The sequence below is a fragment of the Xiphophorus couchianus genome, chromosome 8 (assembly GCF_001444195.1).
Source record: "Xiphophorus couchianus chromosome 8, X_couchianus-1.0, whole genome shotgun sequence".
NCBI classification, from domain to species: Eukaryota; Metazoa; Chordata; class Actinopteri; order Cyprinodontiformes; family Poeciliidae; genus Xiphophorus; species Xiphophorus couchianus.
Window position 1 is genome coordinate 4942658 of NC_040235.1, and position 23659 is coordinate 4966316.

Sequence of the window (23659 nt, forward strand, 5' to 3'; positions counted from 1 at the left end):
ATCTTGAAAGCAGGGGAAACAGATACTAAATTCTGCACACAGGCAGTTTCACAAGTAAGCAGTATTCTGGTAGATAAGAAATCAGCTGCAAAAACATGTTCAAGGTTAAGGGAAAAGCAAGTTTTGTTTTTACACACAGTTCATCAAGTTCTTTCTCCAGAGGACGAGAACACTTAAAACCTTTAAATGAAAAACAAACTGGCAATGTAAAACTACTAATGTAAGAGTGATAACAAAACATAATATTCCTAACATTAACACATAATAATTCTAACAAAAACAAAACATGTTGGGTAACTTTTAACTTATTTTATATTTTTTCTGATTCACACATTGCAACAATTATTCATTCAGGCTTAAATATAAAAAAATATGGTTTAGCTACATGTAGTCTGCTTCCAAATAAGGTTACCTTTCCTTGTACATACCAGCTCTACTGTGTCTTATTCACACTTTTCAAAGTTGTTTAAATAGATTAGAAACAGAATCTGCAAGTATTTATCCTTTTTACATTTATTTCAGCTGTAGTAACTTCCTGGAAGGTAGGGGGCGTAGGAGGCTTGGTTGAGCTTGTGCTGTCAACTGTAGCGTCCTGCAAATGACCCAGCTGGTTCTGTCTCCCAGTGTTTAAGGCCGACTCTCTCCTAGTCTGCTCTCTAGTTCATCCTATAAGCTTGAAAACAGTGTCTCTGTTTCCATTGGATGGATGGACGGACGGACAGAAATGTTAAACTTAGGTCCATTAGGTCATGTTGCACAGATGGTAAATATTAATGGCAGCTCTATTTCTTGTCCTCTTGACACCTGTAGCTATCTTTTTAAAACATTGTCATGAGGTAAAGTGTAAAGTTTTTTCTTCCCTTTTTTAAATTCATTTTTAAACTTGACTCACAACACTTAAGGAAAATGGATAAAAGTCAGGATCCCTGGCAGGGGCCAAGCTGTTCTGTTGAGGGTGTTGAAGACCAAAAAGTCAAGTGAATCAACATGAATGTTAAGGGACAAAAGGTTTTATTGAACTCACAAACTTGATAAGAGAACTCCAGCTTAAGCTTTAGTTTTTTGTTTAATAAAACTAGGAAAGAAAGCATCAAGCTGCACTGGGTCAAGGAACTGGATCACAGTTCCCAATAATCCCTGCGCAAATCAACAAGTTTCTTGTATTATTTCTTTGAACAAAGAATCAAATGGATAATATGGCAGGAAGACAGAACCACTCCATTAAAATGATGCTCAAGAGTGAAAATGAGTTCAACCACACCTGGAGCTGCACTTTTGTCACCACTAGGATGTCTTTAGGTGACACTTAATGTTAGTCACCAACTACCACATCAAGTCATCATCATATACAAAGAAAATACATCAATAACTTATTGATGAAGAAGCTCATGTTGCATGCTGGGAAACCTGTGCCATCCTTCCAGGGTTTTTTTAAAATGTTTTTTGGTGGAGAGAGACCAGTTTCTGCAACATTTTAGTCCATAGTAACCGTCCATGACTTTCTCTGCCCAGACGCAGTGAGATGAGTTCCAGTCAGGCTGTGTGTGTGTTCTAAACAGAACCAGAGTGCGTGGGTCTATTTTTGTGCTTATTTTCAACGGTAGACCTGTGTCATTTAGTCTTCACACAAAGTCAGTTAGCATGAACCTGCAAACAGCAGACTGGTCCTTGTTCTCCTCAGCTTTAGCTGCACTTTGTCTCCATCACCCTTCTTCCCTTCTCATGTTCCACTTGGTTAGCTCTTTGAAGACACTACTTCTTGTCATTCTGGATGATTTTTTCATAAGGTGGTGGTGGGTGGTTACAGTAGGATGGAGGTGGCGGGTAGGACCACATCATCATCTGGGTGGAGCCCGGCTGTGAACGATACGCAGCCTGGGTCAATGTCATCCCAGGGTCACCTCCAGCCATCCTGTTCACCCCAAAGCTCTGTATGCTGCTTGGCTGCTGGGAAACTGCAAACACCCCCCCCCCCCACACACACCAACAAGAGTTTAGCTTCACATGATAAGACTGGACTGCAGAACGAGTGATCAGCTGCTGGAACTGAAGCAGCTTTGTGTCTATTAACGACTATGAACAGGATTTGTGAAGAATATAGCTAACTATTTACCAGGAAAATTTGGCTAATTAGCCTTTCAGTGGCTAATTAGTCATATCTATCCCACGTTCACCGCCTGATCAGATGTTTTTGAGTCTAGTTTAGTGTTAAACACAATCATTATATCAGAGGCCTTAACATTCATGTTGATATTGAGGGTGAAAGGCTAAATTTAATTCTACCATAGACTCAAATGGTTTAACTCAAAGAAGCCACAGCCCTATCCACTTTGTGACCTTGTGCTGACATTAAGTGTGAAACAATAACAGTATTCCCCTGTCTGCTCTATTATTAATAACCTTTGAGTTTATTTTAACATAGCACTACAAACTTGAGAGAATATTTCACTGTAGTAGATTTTTTAATCAGACAATGTTGCTACTAGTTTTAAAGAATCTGTTCTGTGTTTAATTTCTTCAGTCTCAGAGAAACACAGAAAGGAAAAAGTTTAATTTCAAGTCCTTCTCAGATTGATGTTCTTTCTCAAATGTTACTTCCTCACTGGGTGTGATGTTACGTAGTGAAAGCTTCTGCAATCACAACAGAGGCTCAGATGTCTTTGCTAAACATTTTGTATTCAGTTTTTATTGAACAGACAACAAGCAATAACTACAACAGCTGTTTGCAGCATAGCAACTGAAAACAACAAGGCTTTACCTGGCGAGGTGACAGGTTGCCTGGTGAAGGACACATTGAAGGTTGGCTCATCTCTCAGAGGAGAAGGATACATCCTTCTGCGGATGAAGAAGCCAGCACCGCAGCAGAACAACACCCCCATCATGAGCAGGACCCTGAGAGGAAAACACAACATGTTGTAATATTAAAGTACAGAAGCTGCTCCTCAAACAGATTGCTTCAGTCCCAAGTAGAGTGCCTCAATGTTACCTCTGGATCACAACACCAGAGTGCTAATCCCAAATTAGCACTTACAGTCCAATACCGTTTTTAAAATTCTTCTGCTGAGAGAGAAACATCACAATTTATTTACTGGAATTACAGCAAACGTATAGTGACACGAAGTCCCTTCCTTTCCCAAGTGGGGATCGATTCATAATCTATTGCTCTGAAGGTTAGTGTCACATGGGAGAATCACATTCTATCAAAGGGATTGGGCTGACCACCTGTGGACTGGAAGACAACGCCTATTTGGAGTGCCACCATTTGCCTGCCTGGTGTGAAGACAACAGAACAACATCCTCCAACACGTCACACCTTTTATGTCTCCTGGAGCAAAACATGGAACCCTAAAGCTTATATAGTTAGACTGACTTAGGTTATCCTGAGCTACTTCCATGGGCTACTGGCTACCTGAGCATTTTCTTACTTCCTTTACTTCCTTATTGTCATCCAGGAGGAGAGAGTGCTGGAAGTCAAAGGTTCCAAGTTCTGCTGGGCTTCCTTAGATAGAAAACGTTTTAAATTACGTACTTTGAATAATTAACGGACCTTAATGCACTGCTCAACAGTTAGGATCAATTGGAAAGTATGCGTGACTATTATTAAGTGTTAAAAGACTTTTTTATGTAAAGACAACATTTGTTGTGAAATAACACTATAGAAATAAACTGAGTTGATTGAATCCATTTGTTGGTTCCATCCTATCAGCCATTATTATGATATAGAGATCCTGTCTTGGCCACCTGTCCTTGATGTTCTCCTGTTATCTCAGAAAGGCAGAAGCTGAGGTTCAGCATATCTTCATATTATCTGACTGAGGCCCGCTGTTTGGAGCAAAAGATGTTTGAAGTCCAGATTTATTCAGACAAAATCCATTTGCCTTGAAGAGATGTTGACATTCCCAGAAAACTCTAAAGTTATTGATAAAGTCCAGTCTGGCAGTGCATGCTTTTTAAAGCCATTTATTGATTATTAGCAGCCCTACTGTATGTATTCTCTCCATGTCAAACAGCAGTCATTGATAAACATCCTGATTTTGAGTGAATAAAATTATCTTTCTAGATTTCTGATTGTTCCAGGGGTGAATAGTTGTCTGTCAGTCCTTTCATTTGCTTGAATCAGTGGTAAGGATAATGCAGTCATTTCAATGTCCAGCATTTACCTCCAAATTTATTCCAAGTTGATAGTTCTTTATTTTCATCACGACTCTAAACTTGTAGATCAGAAAATAATAAAACAATCCACAGAGTCTTACAATTTAAGAGTAACTCTGCTGTGAAGGCAGGCAACAGCAAACAAAGCAGGGTTTATACAATAACTACTAAAAAGCAAAAAATATCAAAAGTTAAAATTAATACAAGAAAAAGAGAAGCCGCTTGTCCCAATTCAGAGAGTCTGCTAGGCTCATGGTTGTAATGAAGCCTAGGCGCAAATTCAAACTGGAAGACTCTTTTATCCCCCCCGTTAATTGAAGCGACCTGCCCACAATCGTCGACCTATCAACGCCGGACCAAGCCACGTCACGTCCAATCATCGACCAAGTCCCAGCTGATAAGGACCTTCATTCATGGTGTCCTTCGCTCTCCAGCCGAGCTCAACCCACAACCACCCCTTCTCCTCCATTCGCCCGGTCCTGAGGCCCGCACCCTTCTTCAACCTCCACCACCAGTGCCGGGCCCTGGGGATGACGTTCCTAACAGCATCGGGATGCTCATCTGAAGCCTATCGCTAACGCTGCGATAACCGTTATCCCCAGCCGGGGCCCGAGCGCCAAAGACTTTAAATTCTGTTTGTCAATAAACTCTTCTAATTGTCTTCTTATCTCCGTCTGAGTCTCTCCAGATTGAAGTGGATCTTAATAACACCAGGCATTTTACCGAGACTTTAAAAATCTGCCAGCTTGAATATCTTAAGATAATTTGTTATTTTAGGTGTAAAGCAGAAGTAGATTAGGGGAACTCACCAGAAATACCATAATCTCTGAATGGACAAGGCTCTAACACAGCAGCGAGTTCCACAGCAGTCCTCATAGGAGCGACATCTGCAACAAAACAGACAGACAGACCAACAGGTCACAGACAGAAGAAGAAGAACATGCTAAAGGGCCATGCCAAAGTCTGGTCTGTTATATTCATTTTAATTAGATTCAATTCCAAAATAATTTATTAATCACAAAGAGAAATTAAGTCAATCAGTCAAGTTTATTTATACAGCACATTTCAGCGACAAAGCAGTTCAAAGTGCTAAAAACACAAAAATACCAAATCACCATGCAGTCAATAATTGAGAAAAAAACCCCAAATATAACATTTCAATGAGTGTCACCATCAAAATCATCAATTGGTCAATGTTCCATTTATTATGTTTCAAAAGCAACTGTAAACATGTGGATTTTTAGTCTACATTTAAATGAACTCAGTGTTTTAGCTGTTTTGCAATTTTCTGTAAGTTTGTTCCAGATTTGTGGTGCATAGAAGCTGAAAGCTGTTTCTTCATGTTTGGTTCTGGTTCTGCAGGCTGTGTTAGAGTGGAGTTCAAACGGAACAGTCAGAGGAGGGATTTGTGAGCCTATTAACTGTTGAAGATAAAATATCAACAATGCTTGAGCATTGTTGTTATTTTTTTATGAGCTCCAAAAACAATGTTTCATGTGGCATGTTTTAGTGTGGACATAGCTTCACAGTCTCTCTTGTTGTACAATTATTTGAAGAGTCATTATAAGATAACTGAACATGCCTGCTTTGTTCAGATGACAATGGGTTTGTTGCAGCAGATGGATAATGGAATCTTCAGCTCCACATTGATAAGCAAGGTACTGTAAGCTGCTTGTTGTTGTCCCCCTCCCCACCCCTTCTTTCCCCTGCAACTGAGAGAAGTGCTGACTCAGCTGTTAGAGTGGAACAAGAAACTCCTGTAAGCTGTCAGGTGCTGGAACTTTATTCACTTTGAGTCTGGTGACTTTAGCAAGAAAGCTGCAATGTTTGGGGGAATGTTGGAAGATTAGGGGCTACTTGCTTTAACCATTAATGTGTGTCAGTAAATAATTTATGGGACCATACAGCAGACACCAAACTCATTCCCTGATGTAAAGCAACTGCTTTACATCAAGATAAGGTAAGTTTGTTCCAGATTTCCAGGTTAAGATATAACCTTAACTTTACAAGTTAAGGTTATATCTACATAGCATATTTTCAGCAAAAAGGTAAAGTGCTTTACATGAATAGAAGGAAATGCAAACAAAATAACAAACCAAAGGAAAAAAGAAAAAAGATAAAAAGGTAGGCATAAGATAAATGTTGATTCTCCATGTTTGATTCTATGAAGTATGATGCTCAAAAACAGCAAGCAGGGTCAGAATGGGTAGAGTAGAGGAAAAAAGCGTCTGCCTTCACCCGAGAGCTAAAGAGACAAGCTGTGATATTTTCTCACAGGTATCACATTAACAGACACACATTTTGTATTTTAATGCTGGCATTAATCATACTTTGTACGTTGCAAACAAAAGCTTAAATGTCCTTTTAAACCAAATGAGCAGCAGCCTGGAAACCAAATATTCAGAACTCAGGCCAACTGTGATGGATTAGTTTATGGAGAACAGTGGGAAATCTGCATTAATAACACAGATCAATAACAGAACTTGTTTGCATATGACAGAAAGCAGGATGAACGATGAATAAAAAACAGTATATACCTCAGTCTCTCGAATCTCAAACTAGTTTTAGGATGAGAAACAGCAGCTTCAGGAAGGAGGAAATATTTGCACCTATGATCGTTACAGTCTCTACTGGAGACGTTTCTTTTACACAGTACATGTGGGAAATATGACCAACTGAAGAGTCATCCTGTCTGAGTGTATGATTGGTTTATTTGATTAATTTTCTGAATTATACCTTATGGTGCATAGAAGCTGAAAGCTGTTTCTTCATGTTTGGTTCTGGTTCTGTAGGCCGTGTCAGAGTGGAGTTCAGGTGTTCACAAAGTGTGTGGTGTTTTCTAATTACTCTGGTGATAGAGCCATCTCCTAAAGCTGCAGGAGCTAGCTCTGCTATCTCCTGCAATCCCAAACATGGCTTCTTCCTGCTCATGCAGAAAACCGTGGGAATCGCTGTTGCTCATAAACAATTAATTAAGTTTTTTACGGTGTTTTGATTGCTTAAAATAACTATTTTATTGCTTAAAATAACTATTTTAAGCAATCAACAGTGCTTAAAACAGTAGAACTCGTATCTTTATGTATGTTTAAGATGTTTAATCCACCATTTTAGTATTAAAAATACTAAATTAGATCTATCACTGCAGTGACTGATCAATAGACGAAGAATCAATTGTCCAAGAGGATATTGATTTCTGATTCAGCAAAATTTAATCAAACATTATCTCAAATGAATGTTTTGTTTCTCCTCTGCTTTGCATTGTGAACTTGTTGAAACACAAACCAAATGTGTGAATACGTCTAAACTAATCAATAAAAATATGGAGTTCATTTGGTCTCACCGATACATACCTTAATTTTTAAGCATACATATTTATACTGGACTGTGACTACATGTCATCCTATGAGTCATTTCTTTACATGGCAGAGTGAGAGCCCACAGTGTTTCTGGTTCACATGATCTAAATTAGTGTAAATATTAGTTTCGTTTACAAACACTTCCTAAATAAATCTGATTTCTCGACATTCACAGTTTACGTTAAACTGTGATATTTCATCAGACCCAATCAATTTATTTATTTTAGGAGCTTTTTTACTAAGTGAAGCACATTAACTACAAACAGATGGATGGTTGTAGGCCTAAATTTTTTTTGTTAATTATGATAATTTTCCACTTACAGATATTGAAAACATGACATTCAAAAATAGAATATGACAACAATTCTTAAAAACATAATGTGCTTTGAAGAATGTGGGCTTAATGAAAGGAATGTTTAATACCTGCTTAATGTCATGGTGAGGGGTTACCAGGACTCGAAGGCAAGCAACAACTACGGACACCAAGCGCAGTTTAACAGATTTATTGAATAATGAGTGCAAATGGGGAGAAAATAGAGAGGCGTTGATCTGCAGCAGCAGGGAGGAACCGGGCCAGAGGAGGAACTGAGGAAAGGTGAGTGGTTAAACAGGGAAGCAAATGAAGGGAATGATGGTGTAACCTGGTGATGGCTTACTGGCTGAGGGTTAGGATGAGCAGAGGTGGGTACATGGGTTTTCCAACAGTCGGTGCAGTGTGGGATTTCCGGGGGGAGGAGTTCCAGCATGAGACTGAGGGTGGACAGGCAGCAGCTGGCTGGTGGTCGTGGAGGTAGCCAGGAGCTAGTTTTAGCAGAGCAGCGAGGATCAGGTAATTAGGTAGTCTGAGCACCAGGGGGTGATCAGGGCTGGTTCTCTGAGGAGGGAATAGATGAGAGAAGAATCAGAACAAGCTAAACACAATAACAGCAGCACAGAGAGCCAAAGTGTACCACTATAGAAGCAAAATCATCTGGCGTCTGCCTCAGGGAAGCCGCTCCTATTAAAGGCCTTCGCTGATTGGTCTTGATGAGCACCAGCTGGATCCCGTCCGCCTGCCACCCTGTAAATGTAGAGAAACCACTCCCCTGCAGAACCCAACACTTAAAGCTTATTATATTCAAAACGTACTTTTAATCTGACAAGTGGCACAAATATTCTTGTTTATTGAACATGACTATTATTGGTTTTATTTATTGTTTACTGTTAGTAGTTTAGTTTTCATCATTCTTGCATGTTTTTCTCTCTGGTTTAGTTTAGTTACTAGCTTAGTGAGTTTGTTGATTAAAGTATTTAACTGTCAGGTTGAATTATTTTATTTTATATGTTGGTGAGTATGACTCACCAACATATAAATGTTGGTGAGAAGTTGATAAGCAAACTGCAGGGGTCCTGATATGTGCTTGTTTGCTTACTCAGTACCTGTTGTCAGGGCAACAGGTCTACAGTTGTCAATGACTTGCAAAGTTTATCCTGATGCACACAGATGTGATTTCACAGCTCATCCAGATAAAGTCAGCAGGGTGATGTCTTCTCTTAATGCCTTGGTTTCTGTTTCCTCCATCTAAAAGCAGGTTAACATTAGGTCTGCTTAAGATGCCATTTTGTGAGTAAAAACACTTCCTGTCTGCTATTTTGCTACTCCAAATTTTTACAATATCAATGGAGGAACTGATAAATAGATTCAAAATTGATTTTTCAAACTTTATTGGTGTCTATGCATAAGTTCATTATACATCTAAAATTCCATCTTATGAAATGCACAAATTTTTGGAGAACTTTTTTGGTAACACTGATTAAGCTTTAGCCTTAATAATATAAAGCTACATAATTGTTCAAGTTTAATCAGTAATACTTTTATAACAAATTTATGTCAGATCATGATATCTTGGTTAAATGTCAAGTTGTCATAACAAAGACATTTTGAATAATGTCAACTTTGTATTAAAAGTGTCATAATTTACTGAATGACACTTTATGGCAACAGTCATAAATATTCATGAAGACTTACTCATGTTCATGACAGGTGTTATGTCATGTTTATGATGGTGTCATGACAGTCTTATTCACAACCTGTCAAATAAAGTGTTACCACTTTTTTTCTGGGTTGTCAGAAGTAAAACCATATTGAAGAGAAAGAAATGATTGAACTACATCACTGTGTGTGCAATTAATCAACAAAAAAGTTTGCCTGTACTTTTTCATTTAAAGAATTAAATTAAATAACTTTCCAAGTTATTATAATTCATTTTATATGCCAATGCCTGTTTTAATATGCAGATAATTGCAAAGGTTAAAAATGTTAAAAATGGAATTGGACTTACACAAAATATGCAGGATATCGTTCCTCAAAATACCAGCAAAACTTCTTGGCTTCAACACACTGTAAAAGAAAATAAGGTTATAATTAGGGTAACATTGACTAATGTGAATAAAACTGACTACATAAACAAAAGCTTTCAGGTCAAACCTGCATGAGAAAAGCAGCAGAACTGCTGCCTGACTAATGGTGAATAAAGAAAACTCCAAAAAAGTGTTAGAATTCTGAGCATTATCAGGACAGAGACAGTAAGATAAGAGATATTATATGAGATGTGAAATTTTATAACAAATAATTAGATTAGTTTTCACAGCTCTACATTATGATGTCACCAGGTGACTGAAACCATCCAATCACTAAACTTAGAACAGATAAATGTGTGGATGTGCCAAAACTCTCTCCAGCTGAAAGAAACAAAACTGAAGTTATCTCTGGACATAAAGAGGAACAATCTACAAGGTTGGCCATAAGTTTCCATACATAGGAGAATATAAAATGTATATTTCTTTTATATTTCAGATACCCAAGAAGATGCTTTTGACAAAAGAGCAAATTGAAATTATACTGATGGCTGGATCAGGAAGCAGTCGCAAGGTTGCACGAAACTTTAATAGAAAACATGGAACGAGCATCACACACGACACTGTGGAAAAACTTATTTGCAAGTTTCAGAAAACTGGAAATGTTGCAGATCAACCATGCAGGTCGAAAATGTGCAGCAATTACACAGAGCAAAAATAAAAATGGTAAAATGTTTATCTTTTCTACGTATGAATACATAGAAACAGGTGAATACTTATTCATTTCAGTTTTTAATTAAAAATGTTTTCACTTCACAGACTAAAATTTTATGTAGATGCATGATGTGGAATGTAGATTAAAACCTTTTAAATACAGGTTGGAATGTAAGAAAGCAGAAAAAATGCAAAGAGGGGTGAATATTTTCCCAAGCCACTGTGAGTATGTGTGTCATACCTGGATGGGTGAATCCCAGATACATCAATAATGTATCAGCATATCATAATTGATATCTGCTGATAAAACTAGAGATAAGCACTATTCGCTTTCTATGCCAAGTAATAAAAAATAATCCTTAAATGATATACTTCTGACCCATTTTTGTTTTGATTTGCTTTTTGGCTACCTCAGCTGGCATGATGTTTTGTAGACTGCACGATTTGAGCTGCAGGAAACTGTTCCTGCAGCTCCCATAGGACAGAAGCTGCCACTACACACAACTAGAGCAGGTCAGAATGGGTAGAGTAGAGGAAAAAAGCGTCTGCCTTCACCCGAGAGCTAAAGAGACAAGCTGTGATATTTTCTCACAGGTATCACATTAACAGACACACATTTTGTATTTTAATGCTGGCATTAATCATACTTTGTACGTTGCAAACAAAATCTTAAATGTCCTTTTAAACCAAATGAGCAGCAGCCTGGATACCAAATATTCAGAACTCAGGCCAACTGTGATGGATTAGTTTATGGAGAACAGTGGGAAATCTGCATTAATAACACAGATCAATAACAGAACTTGTTTGCATATGACAGAAAGCAGGATGAACGATGAATAAAAAACAGTATATACCTCAGTCTCTCGAATCTCAAACTAGTTTTAGGATGAGAAACAGCAGCTTCAGGAAGGAGGAAATATTTGCACCTATGATCGTTACAGTCTCTACTGGAGACGTTTCTTTTACACAGTACATGTGGGAAATATGACCAACTGAAGAGTCATCCTGTCTGAGTGTATGATTGGTTTATTTGATTAATTTTCTGAATTATACCTTATGGTGCATAGAAGCTGAAAGCTGTTTCTTCATGTTTGGTTCTGGTTCTGTAGGCCGTGTCAGAGTGGAGTTCAGGTGTTCACAAAGTGTGTGGTGTTTTCTAATTACTCTGGTGATAGAGCCATCTCCTAAAGCTGCAGGAGCTAGCTCTGCTATCTCCTGCAATCCCAAACATGGCTTCTTCCTGCTCATGCAGAAAACCGTGGGAATCGCTGTTGCTCATAAACAATTAATTAAGTTTTTTACGGTGTTTTGATTGCTTAAAATAACTATTTTATTGCTTAAAATAACTATTTTAAGCAATCAACAGTGCTTAAAACAGTAGAACTCGTATCTTTATGTATGTTTAAGATGTTTAATCCACCATTTTAGTATTAAAAATACTAAATTAGATCTATCACTGCAGTGACTGATCAATAGACGAAGAATCAATTGTCCAAGAGGATATTGATTTCTACGTATGAATACATAGAAACAGGTGAATACTTATTCATTTCAGTTTTTAATTAAAAATGTTTTCACTTCACAGACTAAAATTTTATGCAGATGCATGATGTGGAATGTAGATTAAAACCTTTTAAATACAGGTTGGAATGTAAGAAAGCAGAAAAAATGCAAAGAGGGGTGAATATTTTCCCAAGCCACTGTGAGTATGTGTGTCATACCTGGATGGGTGAATCCCAGATACATCAATAATGTATCAGCATATCATAATTGATATCTGCTGATAAAACTAGAGATAAGCACTATTCGCTTTCTATGCCAAGTAATAAAAAATAATCCTTAAATGATATACTTCTGACCCATTTTTGTTTTGATTTGCTTTTTGGCTACCTCAGCTGGCATGATGTTTTGTAGACTGCACGATTTGAGCTGCAGGAAACTGTTCCTGCAGCTCCCATAGGACAGAAGCTGCCACTACACACAACTAGAGCATGCATTTTCCTGTTATTCCATAAAGGCAGATCAGTTGGCTGTTGGCTGGGAGACATCTGGGGCGTCAAGAGCTCAAACATGTACATAGTGAACTGCAGTAGTGTGCAATGATCTGGATGATTTTTGCCTTTGAAGTTGCATGGATTCATAGGAAGAGAGAATGTCAAACATTCAATTCTTGAATTCTTCAATTCTTCTTATAATTGCAGCCCTTAGAACTTGATATGGAAAAGGTAAGTGGTAACAATGACTACTTTCAATCACTGACTACACACATTTGCTTGATTTGAACATTCTCTTTCACTCCAACACTCTCTGATCTCCCATCCCTCCACTTCCTCCTCTCCTTCCTGTCTTATTGATGTCTCCTGACCACTCATGATGCCTTGGACATCAAAAAGCAGGATACACCCAGCGATCATCATTTCATAAACTTGGTGTATTTGGACTGAAGTAAACAGGAAATGGCAAATGTACGAAGCGGGGAAAACACCCGATACTCTCAGTGAGAATGGATCACTGAGAGTATAGATATAGATATCACTGAGTGATATCTATTGTTGAGCTATCACACTGTGGAAACCCCCTCTGGGTATCCCAGGGCTGCAGACAGGCGTTACCATAACGATTAACCAATCTCTGAAATGACACAGTCATTTACTCATGCTCTAACAGGGCAGACTACAGAAATTGTAATTTTGAAAACCAAATTGAATTGTAGAATAGTAAAGTAACCATCTATAAATTTGTGATTTTCATGCTTGTCTCATTCTACAGTGGCCCTGAAGGCCAAATAAGCAAAGAAAAAGCTCAGTATTCTATGCTTTCACAAATTAAACATTAGTATTACACTTTATTGATACACAGTAAAAAAAATCATTATATTATAAAGTTTCTGATTTCAGAGCATGAAGCTGATTATACAGATTTATCACACGGTGAAATCTTTCAAGCTTTTATTTCTTGTAATTGTGACGATTATGTCTTACAGACAATGAAAACCTCAAATTCAGCGTCTCAGAAAATTTGAATACTGTGATAAAGTTAAAGTAGGAAAGTCATGGTGTCACCATCTAGACACACAGGAGATCAATGCTACAGAAGCTGCTTGTTTTGTTGTTTTCTCTCTTCTTTCACAAACACATAACCTCTCTTTTTCTGCATCACACAAACACACACAGAAAAACTCTTACACTACAAGCTTGTTTTAGATCTTATACGTAGTGATATAAACTCAGAATGATATGTCACATGGAATAGGAAATAATATTCAATCAATCAGTCAATCAAATTGCATTTGTATAGCACATTTCAGCAACAAGGCATTTCAAAGTGCTTTACATCATATCAAACACAGAAACACAATGCAACATAGAATCAATAATCAAAACACGTCAGGTTTGTAATTTGTAATTGATTGTGTTTCAAATACAATCCTAAACAGGTGGGTTTTTAGTCGAGTTTGCATCCATAAAAGGTTTACTTGTTACATTCCTACTGTGTTATATGGAACAAAATACCTATTGCTATTTTTATTCTCACTCACGCTCACAATCACACAGTTTAAAACGATGTGCCAGAAGCCCATTTTAATCGGCTTCTGGCACAAGGCTTCGTACACCTCTTTCATGGAATTTCAAGCTAGGACTCCGCCGTCCCTCACGGATTTTTTTTGTGTGCAATTCTATGGTACCTGTTAGTGTCTAGAATTTATAGGGTTTCAGTTACGCGCAATGACCCTCAGTCACTCGCCATTTTTCTTCCTGCACGGGGCTCCGTACACCTCTTTCACGGAATTTCGCTCTGGGACTCCGCCATCCCTCATGGATTTTTGTGCAATTCTATGGTACCCGTTAGTGTCTAGAATTTACAGGGTTTGTGTTACGCGCAGTGACCCTCAGTCACTCGCCGTTTTTCTTCTGGCCCTAGGCTCTGTACACCTCTTTCACGGAATTTTGCTCTGGGACTCTGTCGTCCCTCACAGATTTTTGTGCAATTTCAACATAGAATCAACAATCAGATCATGACATTAAGTCAGGTTCCATCATTAAATGTGTAATTGATTACGTTTCAAATACAATCCTAAACAGATGGGTTTTTAGTCGAGATTTAAAGGAACTCAGTGTTTCAGCTGTTTTACAGTATTCTGGAAGTATGTTCCAGATTTGTGGTGCATAGATGCTGAATGCTGCTTCTCCTTGTTTGGTTCTGGTTCTGGGGATGCAGAGCAGACCAGAACCAAAAGACCTGAGATAGTTCCTCTTTGGATCCAAAAATAATAACTTCAGCTTTGTTTCTGTTCAGCTGGAGAAAGTTTTGGCACATCCACACATTTATCTGTTCTAAGCATCTGTTCAGTGATTGGATGAGTTCTGAGTCACCTGGTGACATCGTAATGTAGAGCTGTGTGTCAACTGCATAGCTAATATTATTTTCTGTTATAACAGAGCATACTCTGTGGGAGTATATAAATATTAAATAAGAGGGGTCCTAGGATTGAACCTTGGGGTACCCCACATGTGACCTTTGACCTCTTTGATGAGAAGTTTCCAATTGAAACAAAGAAATCCCTGTTCTTTATGTAAGATTCAAACCAGTTAAGCACTGGACCAGAGAGTCCGACCCAACTCTCCAGTCGATTCAGTAATATGTCATGGTCAACAGTGTCAAAAGCTGCACTGAGGTCCAACAGAACCAGCACTGTGGTTCTCCCACAGTCTGTATTTATATGGATATCATTGAACACTTTTACGAGGGCGGTCTCTGTGCTGTGGTGAGCATGAAAACCAGATTGAAAGGAGTCAAAGCGGTTGGTTATCATTAGGAAACTATTTAATTGTTTACACAGAGCTTTTTCAATAACTTTGCTGATGAATGGGAGGTTGGAGATCGGCCTGTAGTTCAAAGTAGAGATTTGTCCAGATTGTTCTTTTTTATAAGTGGTTTGATTACTGCTGTTTTCAAAGCCTGGGGGAAAACCCCTGATGAGAGCATTAAGTTTACTATTTGGATCAGATCAATAATAGTAGCAGGACTTTCTTAAAGAAATGTGAGGGTAAAACATCCAGACAGCAGGAACTTGAGCTTAATTGACTTATAATTTCCTCTAGGGTTTTATAATTAAGTAGTTGAAATTGGGTCATTTTTCCTGTATTTGTTTTGTTTGGGCACAGCATTGGTACTGGTTTTAAAGTGGATGTGCAGATTAATCATCTGATTTTTTACATTTTCTCTGAAAAGAAGCTGGAAAACTGGTTGCAGGTGGCAATACATTGGAATTCAGGTGGTAACGTCATAGGAGGGTTTGTGAGCCTGTCAACTGTTGCAAATAAAGCTCGAGCATTGTTAATGTTTTTGTTTATGACATCTGCAAAGAAAGCCTCTCTTGCATGTTTTAGTGTTAAATGATAGTTACGTAGTCTTTCTTTATAGATGTCATAGTGAACGTGAAGTTGAGATTTACGCCATTTTCGTTCTGCCCTACGGCAGAGTTGTCTTGCAGATCTAACTGTTTGTGCATTTCTCCATGGAGATTTCTTCCTATCAGACACAACCTTCATTTTAATTGGGGCAACGGAATCAATGATATCTGAAACTTTATACAGAAAATCATTTACCAACTTATCTATGTCATTACAGCTTAAGGGTGAGGAAGAAGAGTAGATTTGATTAAATGTTTCTGCTGTGTTTTCTGTGAGAGAATGTTTTGTGATGGTTGCTGTTTGTCCAAGTGGGTTAAAGTAGGGTGACCAAACGTCCGTATTTCCTGGGACATGTCCGTTTTTCACGTCCTGTTATATTGAAGCACGCCTCCACTTTTTTATGTTTTCTATTCTCACTTAAGAAATTGTAGTTAGGAGGCGCTGATTCAATTAGTACAATTGGTTCATTATTGTCATTCAACCATGTTTCTGTCAGAAACATAACATCGATATTATGCTCAGTGATAAAATCATTAATTAATAGGGCTTTAGCACAGAGAGATCTGATATTTAAAAGAGCTAGTTTAAGTGACTTGGAGGCCAAAAGTTCTTCAGTCTGAGGTTCCTTTAGGCAGGGGAACAGTCTGAGGTTCGAATTAGGTCTGCTGTATTTTATGTTTCTGTATTTTGTAAATTTTCTTGTAGTTATCCGGACAGGTAATGTCCTGTTTTGTAGTGCCGGGGGGCCAGACACATTCTGGAGTAAGACGGGTGAAAAGATAATATCTGGACCCCGGTCTCAGACCTCAGAAAAGCAGAGTGATGGATCCTCTGGGAAGTTAGAGTCAGGTGGCTTAAATGAAGTGAGGTCTGCTACGTGAGCACTAAAAAGAGACGTGCCGAAGCGAACCTGTTGATTCATTCCATCTGTAAATTTAAGAAACTCCGGTCCAGAAGACATTTCGTCATAAGTATTTTGTGAATTCTGTGAATGAGTGGGTGAGCAGAGAGGGAGGGGGGAAGGAGGAAGTGAACCAGTCGCTCTGTCTGCAGTCGATGTATCAGCTTGTTTTGGAACGGTTTGCTCCTGATATGCAGAGGGTTCCATCCTAGTCAGAACTCCTTGAGCCTGTTCTTCTGAAGCGATGATCATGTTGCTGTCCTTGTTGATAAAATGAAAAAGATTTGCAGTGAGTAGCTTTATCCCATGTTTATTAAGATTGCATCCGCCTCTTCCAAAAAGGTGAAAGCACTGCCAATAGATCCAGAGGATATCGATGAAGGTCACTGAGCTGGCAGGGCAGGTTTTAATCAGCCATTTGTTTATCATGTCCAGCCTGGAGTGTTTTTCGTCTCCCCATTGAGGTGATAGAATTGGACCACTGAGAAATAACTTCAATTTGAATTTTCCCATAGTGTTCAGAAGAATATTAAAATCCTTTTTCAGAATCTCAGATTTCTGCTTTGCCAGATCGTTGGCTCCAACACGCACAACTAAAAACTCGATATCTGGCTGATCAGTGGTTAGAGAGAGAACTTTGCGTGTTAAATCAGATACAGTATCACCAGGAAAAGAAATCGCTCTCGTTTTCTTGGGATTGCAAACGTGACTGATTCCATTTACTGCCTCATCTCCAACAATAAGCACTTTTGGGATACCTTTCGTTTTCCTGGTAGCCGCTTTGTCCTTTGGGGCTTTGGGGGGTGGATGTGATAGTCTTGCCTCATTGTTGATGTTTGAAGGCGAGGTTTCACTCAGAGGCTCAGGCTGGAGTACAGAAAATCTGTTTTTCAGTGGGATTCCCACAGAGTGTTCAGAGTGTCAGAATGTTTTGAGGCCCGGGCTGGTCGCTTTGTCCTTGGGAGCGGGGTCGGTGGAACCGTTTTGGTTGCAGCTGCTTGTTTATTTTTCTTTGGTGGAGCAGGTGTTGAAGTTGAAGATGGGTTTCGGCTCAGAGCCGGCCACGCTGATTCGTCCAGGTGAGGGGTTCTCCCTGTCAGTCGCCTCATCGGATCTGCGATGTGAGACTTTTGCTTTGGCTTGACACCCAGAGCGTTCCAAGGTGGGCTGCTTGATGCGGGGCGTACGACCTCTCCGTTGAATTGAGAAAGAGTTGTCTCATTTCCACAGGTAGCGTTGATCTCAAAGTTCACCTCCAGCAGTTTAATCTTCATTTCTATAGACTGAAGTCGTTGTATAATACTGCTAATGTCCCTGGGGCCGTCCAGAGCCATTTTGCCCTGGTTCAACTTGAAGATGAAGAAAAGTAAGGTAAAAATAAAAGTAAGAAAATCCCCCAGTCCTTAGATTTGAAGTAATCCAGTTATGATGTTGATAATGTAAATATAACTTTAAAAACTGTCACTTTAAAAAATAACTCAGGCAAAGTTATCAGTAAGGACAAGAGAGAGCAGGACAAGCTGTTCCTTCTTCAGCTGAAGGTACAGTCATGTTTGACTGTAAGTCAGACACTATGTACCAGGCACAAAGGCATCCCTATCCTTCACAGAGTATGCCACATTTCATCTGCAGTATTAAGAGCGTCACTATTAGCTGACGCTGACTCTTCCCATTCACTTCAAAGATCGAGTCAAACTCGAAGAATAGGGACCAAACTTTTATTAGCAGATGCTAAATTCTCATTTCCTGATTGAGAATCTGGGAACAGATTCCAATTCTAGCTAATTCATTTTTTTTAAAAAGAAATACACCACAAAAGAAAAAAACATATCTACTGATTGTTTGACAAAGGTCCATCAGAAGGAAATGGATGGATGATCCATTTTCTTCCACTTTATCCAGGGTCGGGTTGCGGGGGAAGCAGCTTCATAAGGGAGGCCTAGATTCCCCTCTCCCCAGCCACTTGTTCCAGCTCCTCCGGGGGAATCCCAAGGCGTTCCCAGGCCAGCTGAGAGACATAGTCCCTCCAGCGTGTCCTGGGTCTTCGACGGGGCCTCCTCCCGGTGGGACGTGCCCAGAACAAATCACCAGGGAGGTATCCAAACCAGATGCCCAGCCACCTCAACTGACTCATCTCAATGTGAAGGAGCAGCGACTCTACTCTGAGTCCCTCAAGGATGACTGAGCTTCTCACCCTATCTCTAAGGGAGAGCCCAGACACCCTACGGAGAAAACCCATTTCGGCCGCTTGTATCTGCGATCTCGTTCTTTCGGTCATGGCCCAAAGCGTTCTCACCTCTGAGGGTGAGAACGTAGACTGACCGGTAAATCGAGAGCTTTCCTTTTGGCTTCAGCTCTCTCTTCACCACGACAGACCGGTACAGCGCTTGCTTCACAGCAAACGCTACACCAATCCGCCTGTCGATCTCCTGCTCCCTTCTTCCCTCATTCGCGAACAAGATCCCGAGATACTTGACCCCCCCGAGCCAGAGAAGGCACTCTACCCTTTTCCGGCTCAAGACCATGGCCTCGTATTTGGAGGCACTGATTCTCATCCCAGTCGATTCACACTAGGCTGCAAACCGCTTCAGCAAGAGCTGCAGATCACGACCTGATGAAGCCAACAGGACGACATCATCCGCAAAAAGCAGAGATGCGATCCTAAGGCCACCAAAGCGGATCCCCTCAACACCTTGGCTGCGCCTAGAAATTCTGTCCATGAAAGTAATGAACAGAATCGGTGACAAAGGCCAGCCCTGGCGGAGTCCAACTCTCACCGGAAACGAGCCCGACTTACTGCCGGCAATGCAGACCAGACTCTGACACCGGTCATACAGGGACCTGACAGCCCGTATCTAAGGGCCCAGTACCCCACACTCCCGGAGAACCCCCTACATGGCTCACCGAGGGACACGGTCAAACGCCTTCTCCAAGTCCACAAAACACACGTAGACCGGTTGGACGAACTCCCATGCACTCTCCAGGACCCTGCTGAGGGTGTAGAGCTGGTCCAGTGTTCCATGACCAGGACAAAAACCACACTGCTCTTCCTCAATCCGAAGTTCCACTATCCAACTCTCCTCTCCAAGACCCCTGAATAGACCTTGCCAGGGAGGCTTAAAAGTGTGACCCACCTATAACTGGAGCACACCCTCCGGTCACCCTTTTTGAACAGGGGGACTACCACCCCAGTCTGCCAATCCATGGGAACTGCCCCCAATGTCCATGCAATATTGCAGAGTCGATTCTGCCAACACAACACTGCAACATCCAGAGCCTTAAGGAACTCCGGGCGGATCTCATCCACCCCCGGGACCCTGCCACCGAGGAGCTTTTAAACCACCTCGGTGACCTCATCCCCAGAGATTGGAGAGCCCAACCCAGAGTCCCCAGGCTCAGCTTCCTCAATGGAAGGCATGGTGGGATTGAGGAGGTCTTCAAAGTATTCTGCTCACCGGCCCACAGTTTAGGTCAGCAGCACAACCCATCCCCACTGTAAACAGTGTTGGTGCTGTACTGTTTCCCCCTCCTGAGACGCCGGATGGTGGACCAGAATCGCCTCGAAGCCGTGCAGAAGTATTTTCTCCATGGCCTCTCCAAACTCCTCCCACGCCCGAGATTTTGCAACTCGGGCGTGGGAGCCGCATGCCGCTTTGCCCGCCGTCAGCTGCTTCCGGAGTCCCACAGGCCAAAAAGGCCCAATAGGACTCCTTCGTCAGCCTGACAGCATTGCTGCAGCAACAGACACCAACAACCTTGCCACAGCTCCGATAAGCCGCCTCGACAATGGAGGCAGGGAACATGGTCCACTCGGACACAATGTCCCCCGACTCTCCCGGAACGTGTTCAAAGTTCTACCGGAGATGGGAGTTAAAGCTCCGTCTCACAGGGGATAGGGTTAGGGTAGTATAATATGTAAACTGTTCCAGCAAGAGGAGTCACAGATTCTCTGTAAGGATACCACAGCAAAAGACAGGCTGTAAAATGAACTTTTGTCACCCAGAAGATTAAGTAAAATCTTCTTCTTGCCCCGGTTGCAGCTTCAACAACTCTGTCATCTGGACAAAGCAGGCAGCACTGAAGATCATGTTCTTTGATTTCTCCAGTGAATTTAACGCAATTCATCTGATCTGTGAGAAACTCCAGAAGACACCTCAACAATCACCTGGATCTGAGATACCTCACAAACAGACCACAGGTTGTGAGAGTGAAGAACTGAGTATCTGACCAGCTGGTTAGCACCACAGGAGCACCACAGGGTACTGTACTCTCGCCATTCCTTTTCACTTTGTTCAAAAATAAAATAGCTTTAATTTTTAAGAAAATATTTTTTTACATGTGTTCAAACTGTTACTATGTCGTAACATTATAACAAAAAGAGCATTAAGGCCCTCCTTCTCCTTCCAGTGCTACTATTGCGATCTGTAGAAATACACCACTCCCGATCAGAAACAAACAATCAGAGCCAAGAGGAGTGTTTTAGCGCTGTTAATCACCTCTGCTGCTCAATATGCTACAGGTGGAGAAATAACATGCCTCTACACCCATTGGTGGCCAGTGGAGGTCCACCGATGACGGCCAGCCAGCTCTTTAAGAAAATACACTCTGATCCGTAGATCATTTATCCAACCTTCTGTCAGAACCCCGTGACCTAGCCTTCAGGTCCAGTATTTAGTTTTTCCTCTCCAGGTTTTCACCTCATCTTGAAGTGTAATCATGTTATCTTGTGATTTTGCTGAATAGATTCTACTTTCTACCTTTATAGAAGTCTTCCTAGTCCTGTGGCCAAACTGTGGCATGATACTGCCATTTTAGCCTGTTTGCTGAAACAGTTTGTGATTTTTATCTAGTGAAATAAAGTTGTTTTTTTTTTTTGCCTTATTCATACTTCAGCATTCTGACAACAATCGGGTGTGAGCATCTATATCTGACTGAACATAATCAGCATGCAGAGCATGGATGCATGTGGCTTGGACTACTGTCCACATTGTTCTTTGGAAAATACCCCACACTGATAGAGAAATTACTGTTTATGTGATATAGTCAGAGTCTTACAGCTGATAAGATCCTAATGAAAATAATTGGCTATTAAATTCAAACCACCAACTGCTGAAACTTACACAGACTTTTCAAGTTTATTGGGTAAAATGCAGGCAGAAGGCCACATGATCGTCCTCCAGTCTTAGTGATGCAGACACACTCAGCTTACACAAATAAAATAATCATGAGGATTAATATTCCATGAATGGACACACTGTCATGGTGGACCACATTGTGCTGACTTCAGGGGTAGCTGTGGTTTCATTCACCTTAGGTGATGTGATATGGCACAAATATGAATATGAATATGAACAGCTTAGATCAATACTCAGCCCTCTCCTAACTTCATCAAACAGAGCTTCTGTCCTTAGTGAGCAAATGTGTGTGTGTGTTGGGGGAGGGGGGTCGTGTGTGTGTGTGGGTGTGTGTGTGTGTGTGTGTGTGTGTGTGTGTGTGTGTGTGTGTGTGTGTGTGTGGCGGGATGAACATAAAGACAAAGGGTGACAGGTAGTTTCCCCTACCAAACAAAGCAGCGGAGGTCAGAGCAGCCTACTGCTGCCGGCCAACCCAGCTCTGGATGCCGCTGCTCCGGCTCAAGCTTTGGGATTTCGCTCTGGTTCTTTGTCTAATCAGCTGCGTGCTGAACTTGGTAGACAGCGACATAGTGATGGCTAATACTCAGGGCTTTCCTGTACTATCTGTCTGATTTCTGCCCAGAGAGAAGAAATGTTGCATGGTACCAGTTTTAAGTAGAATTTGGCAACTAGCCATGGAAATACTCGAAAGCCACCACCAGAGCTCCATCACAGGCGGAGCAAAGCCGAAGCTCAGGCACAACAACCAGCACATTCCCCCTCTGACAGCCAACTGGAGCCACACACACATCGGTACAATGGCAGACAGCACTCACCTCTACTAACAGCCACAATGTCACGGCAACACCGCCGGCAAGTGGGCTCCTCATGTCTCCGCTGCTAACGGAGGCGGCAGCTGTAGTAGACGCCCTGCTGCTGAAAGGCAGAAGAACTGAGAAGAAGCGCTCCTTTTTCACTGAGTCGGTTTCATCGGGCTTCCGCTGCCCGAAACACGGAGACACCGAATGACGCGCAGGACGGAGCGGAAAGATACGGAGCCCTCTAGTACGGAGCCCTCTAGGGGACATGGGGAATTTTTTTTCTTTTGCGTTCCCTCGCAAAACATTTGCGTTACCTCGCAATACTTTTGCGTTACCTCGCAATACTTTTGCGTTACCTCGCAAAACTTTTGCGTTCCCTCGCAAAACTTTTGCGTTACCTCGCAATACTGTACTGGTCAGTTATGCAGCATAATTGAATACTGCAAGCTTTTCTTACGGTGGGCGCCGTACTTTATGCTTTAATATAAGGTTATGTGAGGTTTTTCCATGAATGTTAGTATCTTTTTGTGAAATATCTGAAGTTTTATATCTTTCTTTAGGATAGAAAGGCACCACAAACCTACGATATAAACAGAAACCTTCCGTAAGTAGGAAAGAAATAAAAATACATTATAATTTGGACTATTTCTGAGTTATTATCGCGGGTAATAAATCATCTGACAGTTTTGATTGTGTCTCTGTTGTGTTCGTAACCTGAATGGTTTAAAGAGCTGCTTTCAGTGCCATCTTAGTTTACAGACATAAACATGCAGTAAAAAATAAATCGATTTTCAATTAGTGTTTTGCACCAAACAGTTAATAATAATAAACAAGTTTTCACTGAGGCTCT

At 40.7% G+C, this 23659-nt stretch overlaps 1 protein-coding gene across 4 annotated transcripts; it reads right to left on the minus strand.

Moving 5' to 3' along the window:
* Positions 1 to 105: 105 nt before the first annotated feature.
* vopp1b (VOPP1 WW domain binding protein b) lies at positions 106 to 23033 on the minus strand. 4 transcript variants are annotated; one of them, XM_028025927.1, is made up of 7 exons: positions 22825 to 22857; positions 9830 to 9888; positions 8459 to 8593; positions 8165 to 8382; positions 4962 to 5039; positions 2759 to 2892; positions 106 to 1955 (listed from the first exon to the last, which is right to left on the minus strand). In XM_028025927.1, the coding sequence occupies exons 4-7, from the start codon at positions 8197 to 8199 to the stop codon at positions 1753 to 1755; spliced, it is 450 nt and encodes a 149-aa protein (XP_027881728.1). In that variant the 5' UTR covers positions 8200 to 8382; positions 8459 to 8593; positions 9830 to 9888; positions 22825 to 22857; the 3' UTR covers positions 106 to 1752. The 4 variants fall into 4 exon arrangements, with proteins under 4 accessions (XP_027881728.1, XP_027881727.1, XP_027881725.1 ...); XM_028025926.1 differs by lacking the exons at positions 8165 to 8382; positions 8459 to 8593 and having other exon boundaries at positions 4971 to 5039; positions 22825 to 23033; XM_028025924.1 differs by lacking the exons at positions 8165 to 8382; positions 8459 to 8593 and having other exon boundaries at positions 22825 to 23033.
* Positions 23034 to 23659: the final 626 nt, after the last annotated feature.

Bases quoted from the DNA above. Each gene is read 5' to 3' on its own strand.
- vopp1b (XM_028025924.1), bottom strand. From the start codon at position 22,878: ATGAGGAGCCCACTTGCCGGCGGTGTTGCCGTGACATTGTGGCTGTTA. The intron at 2,893-4,961 runs GTGAGTTCCCCT...TTTTCCTCTCAG, and splicing joins CAGAGATTATGGTATTTCTG to GGTCCTGCTCATGATGGGGG. The intron at 1,956-2,758 runs GTAAAGCCTTGT...GGGTGTTTGCAG, and splicing joins GCAACCTGTCACCTCGCCAG to TTTCCCAGCAGCCAAGCAGC.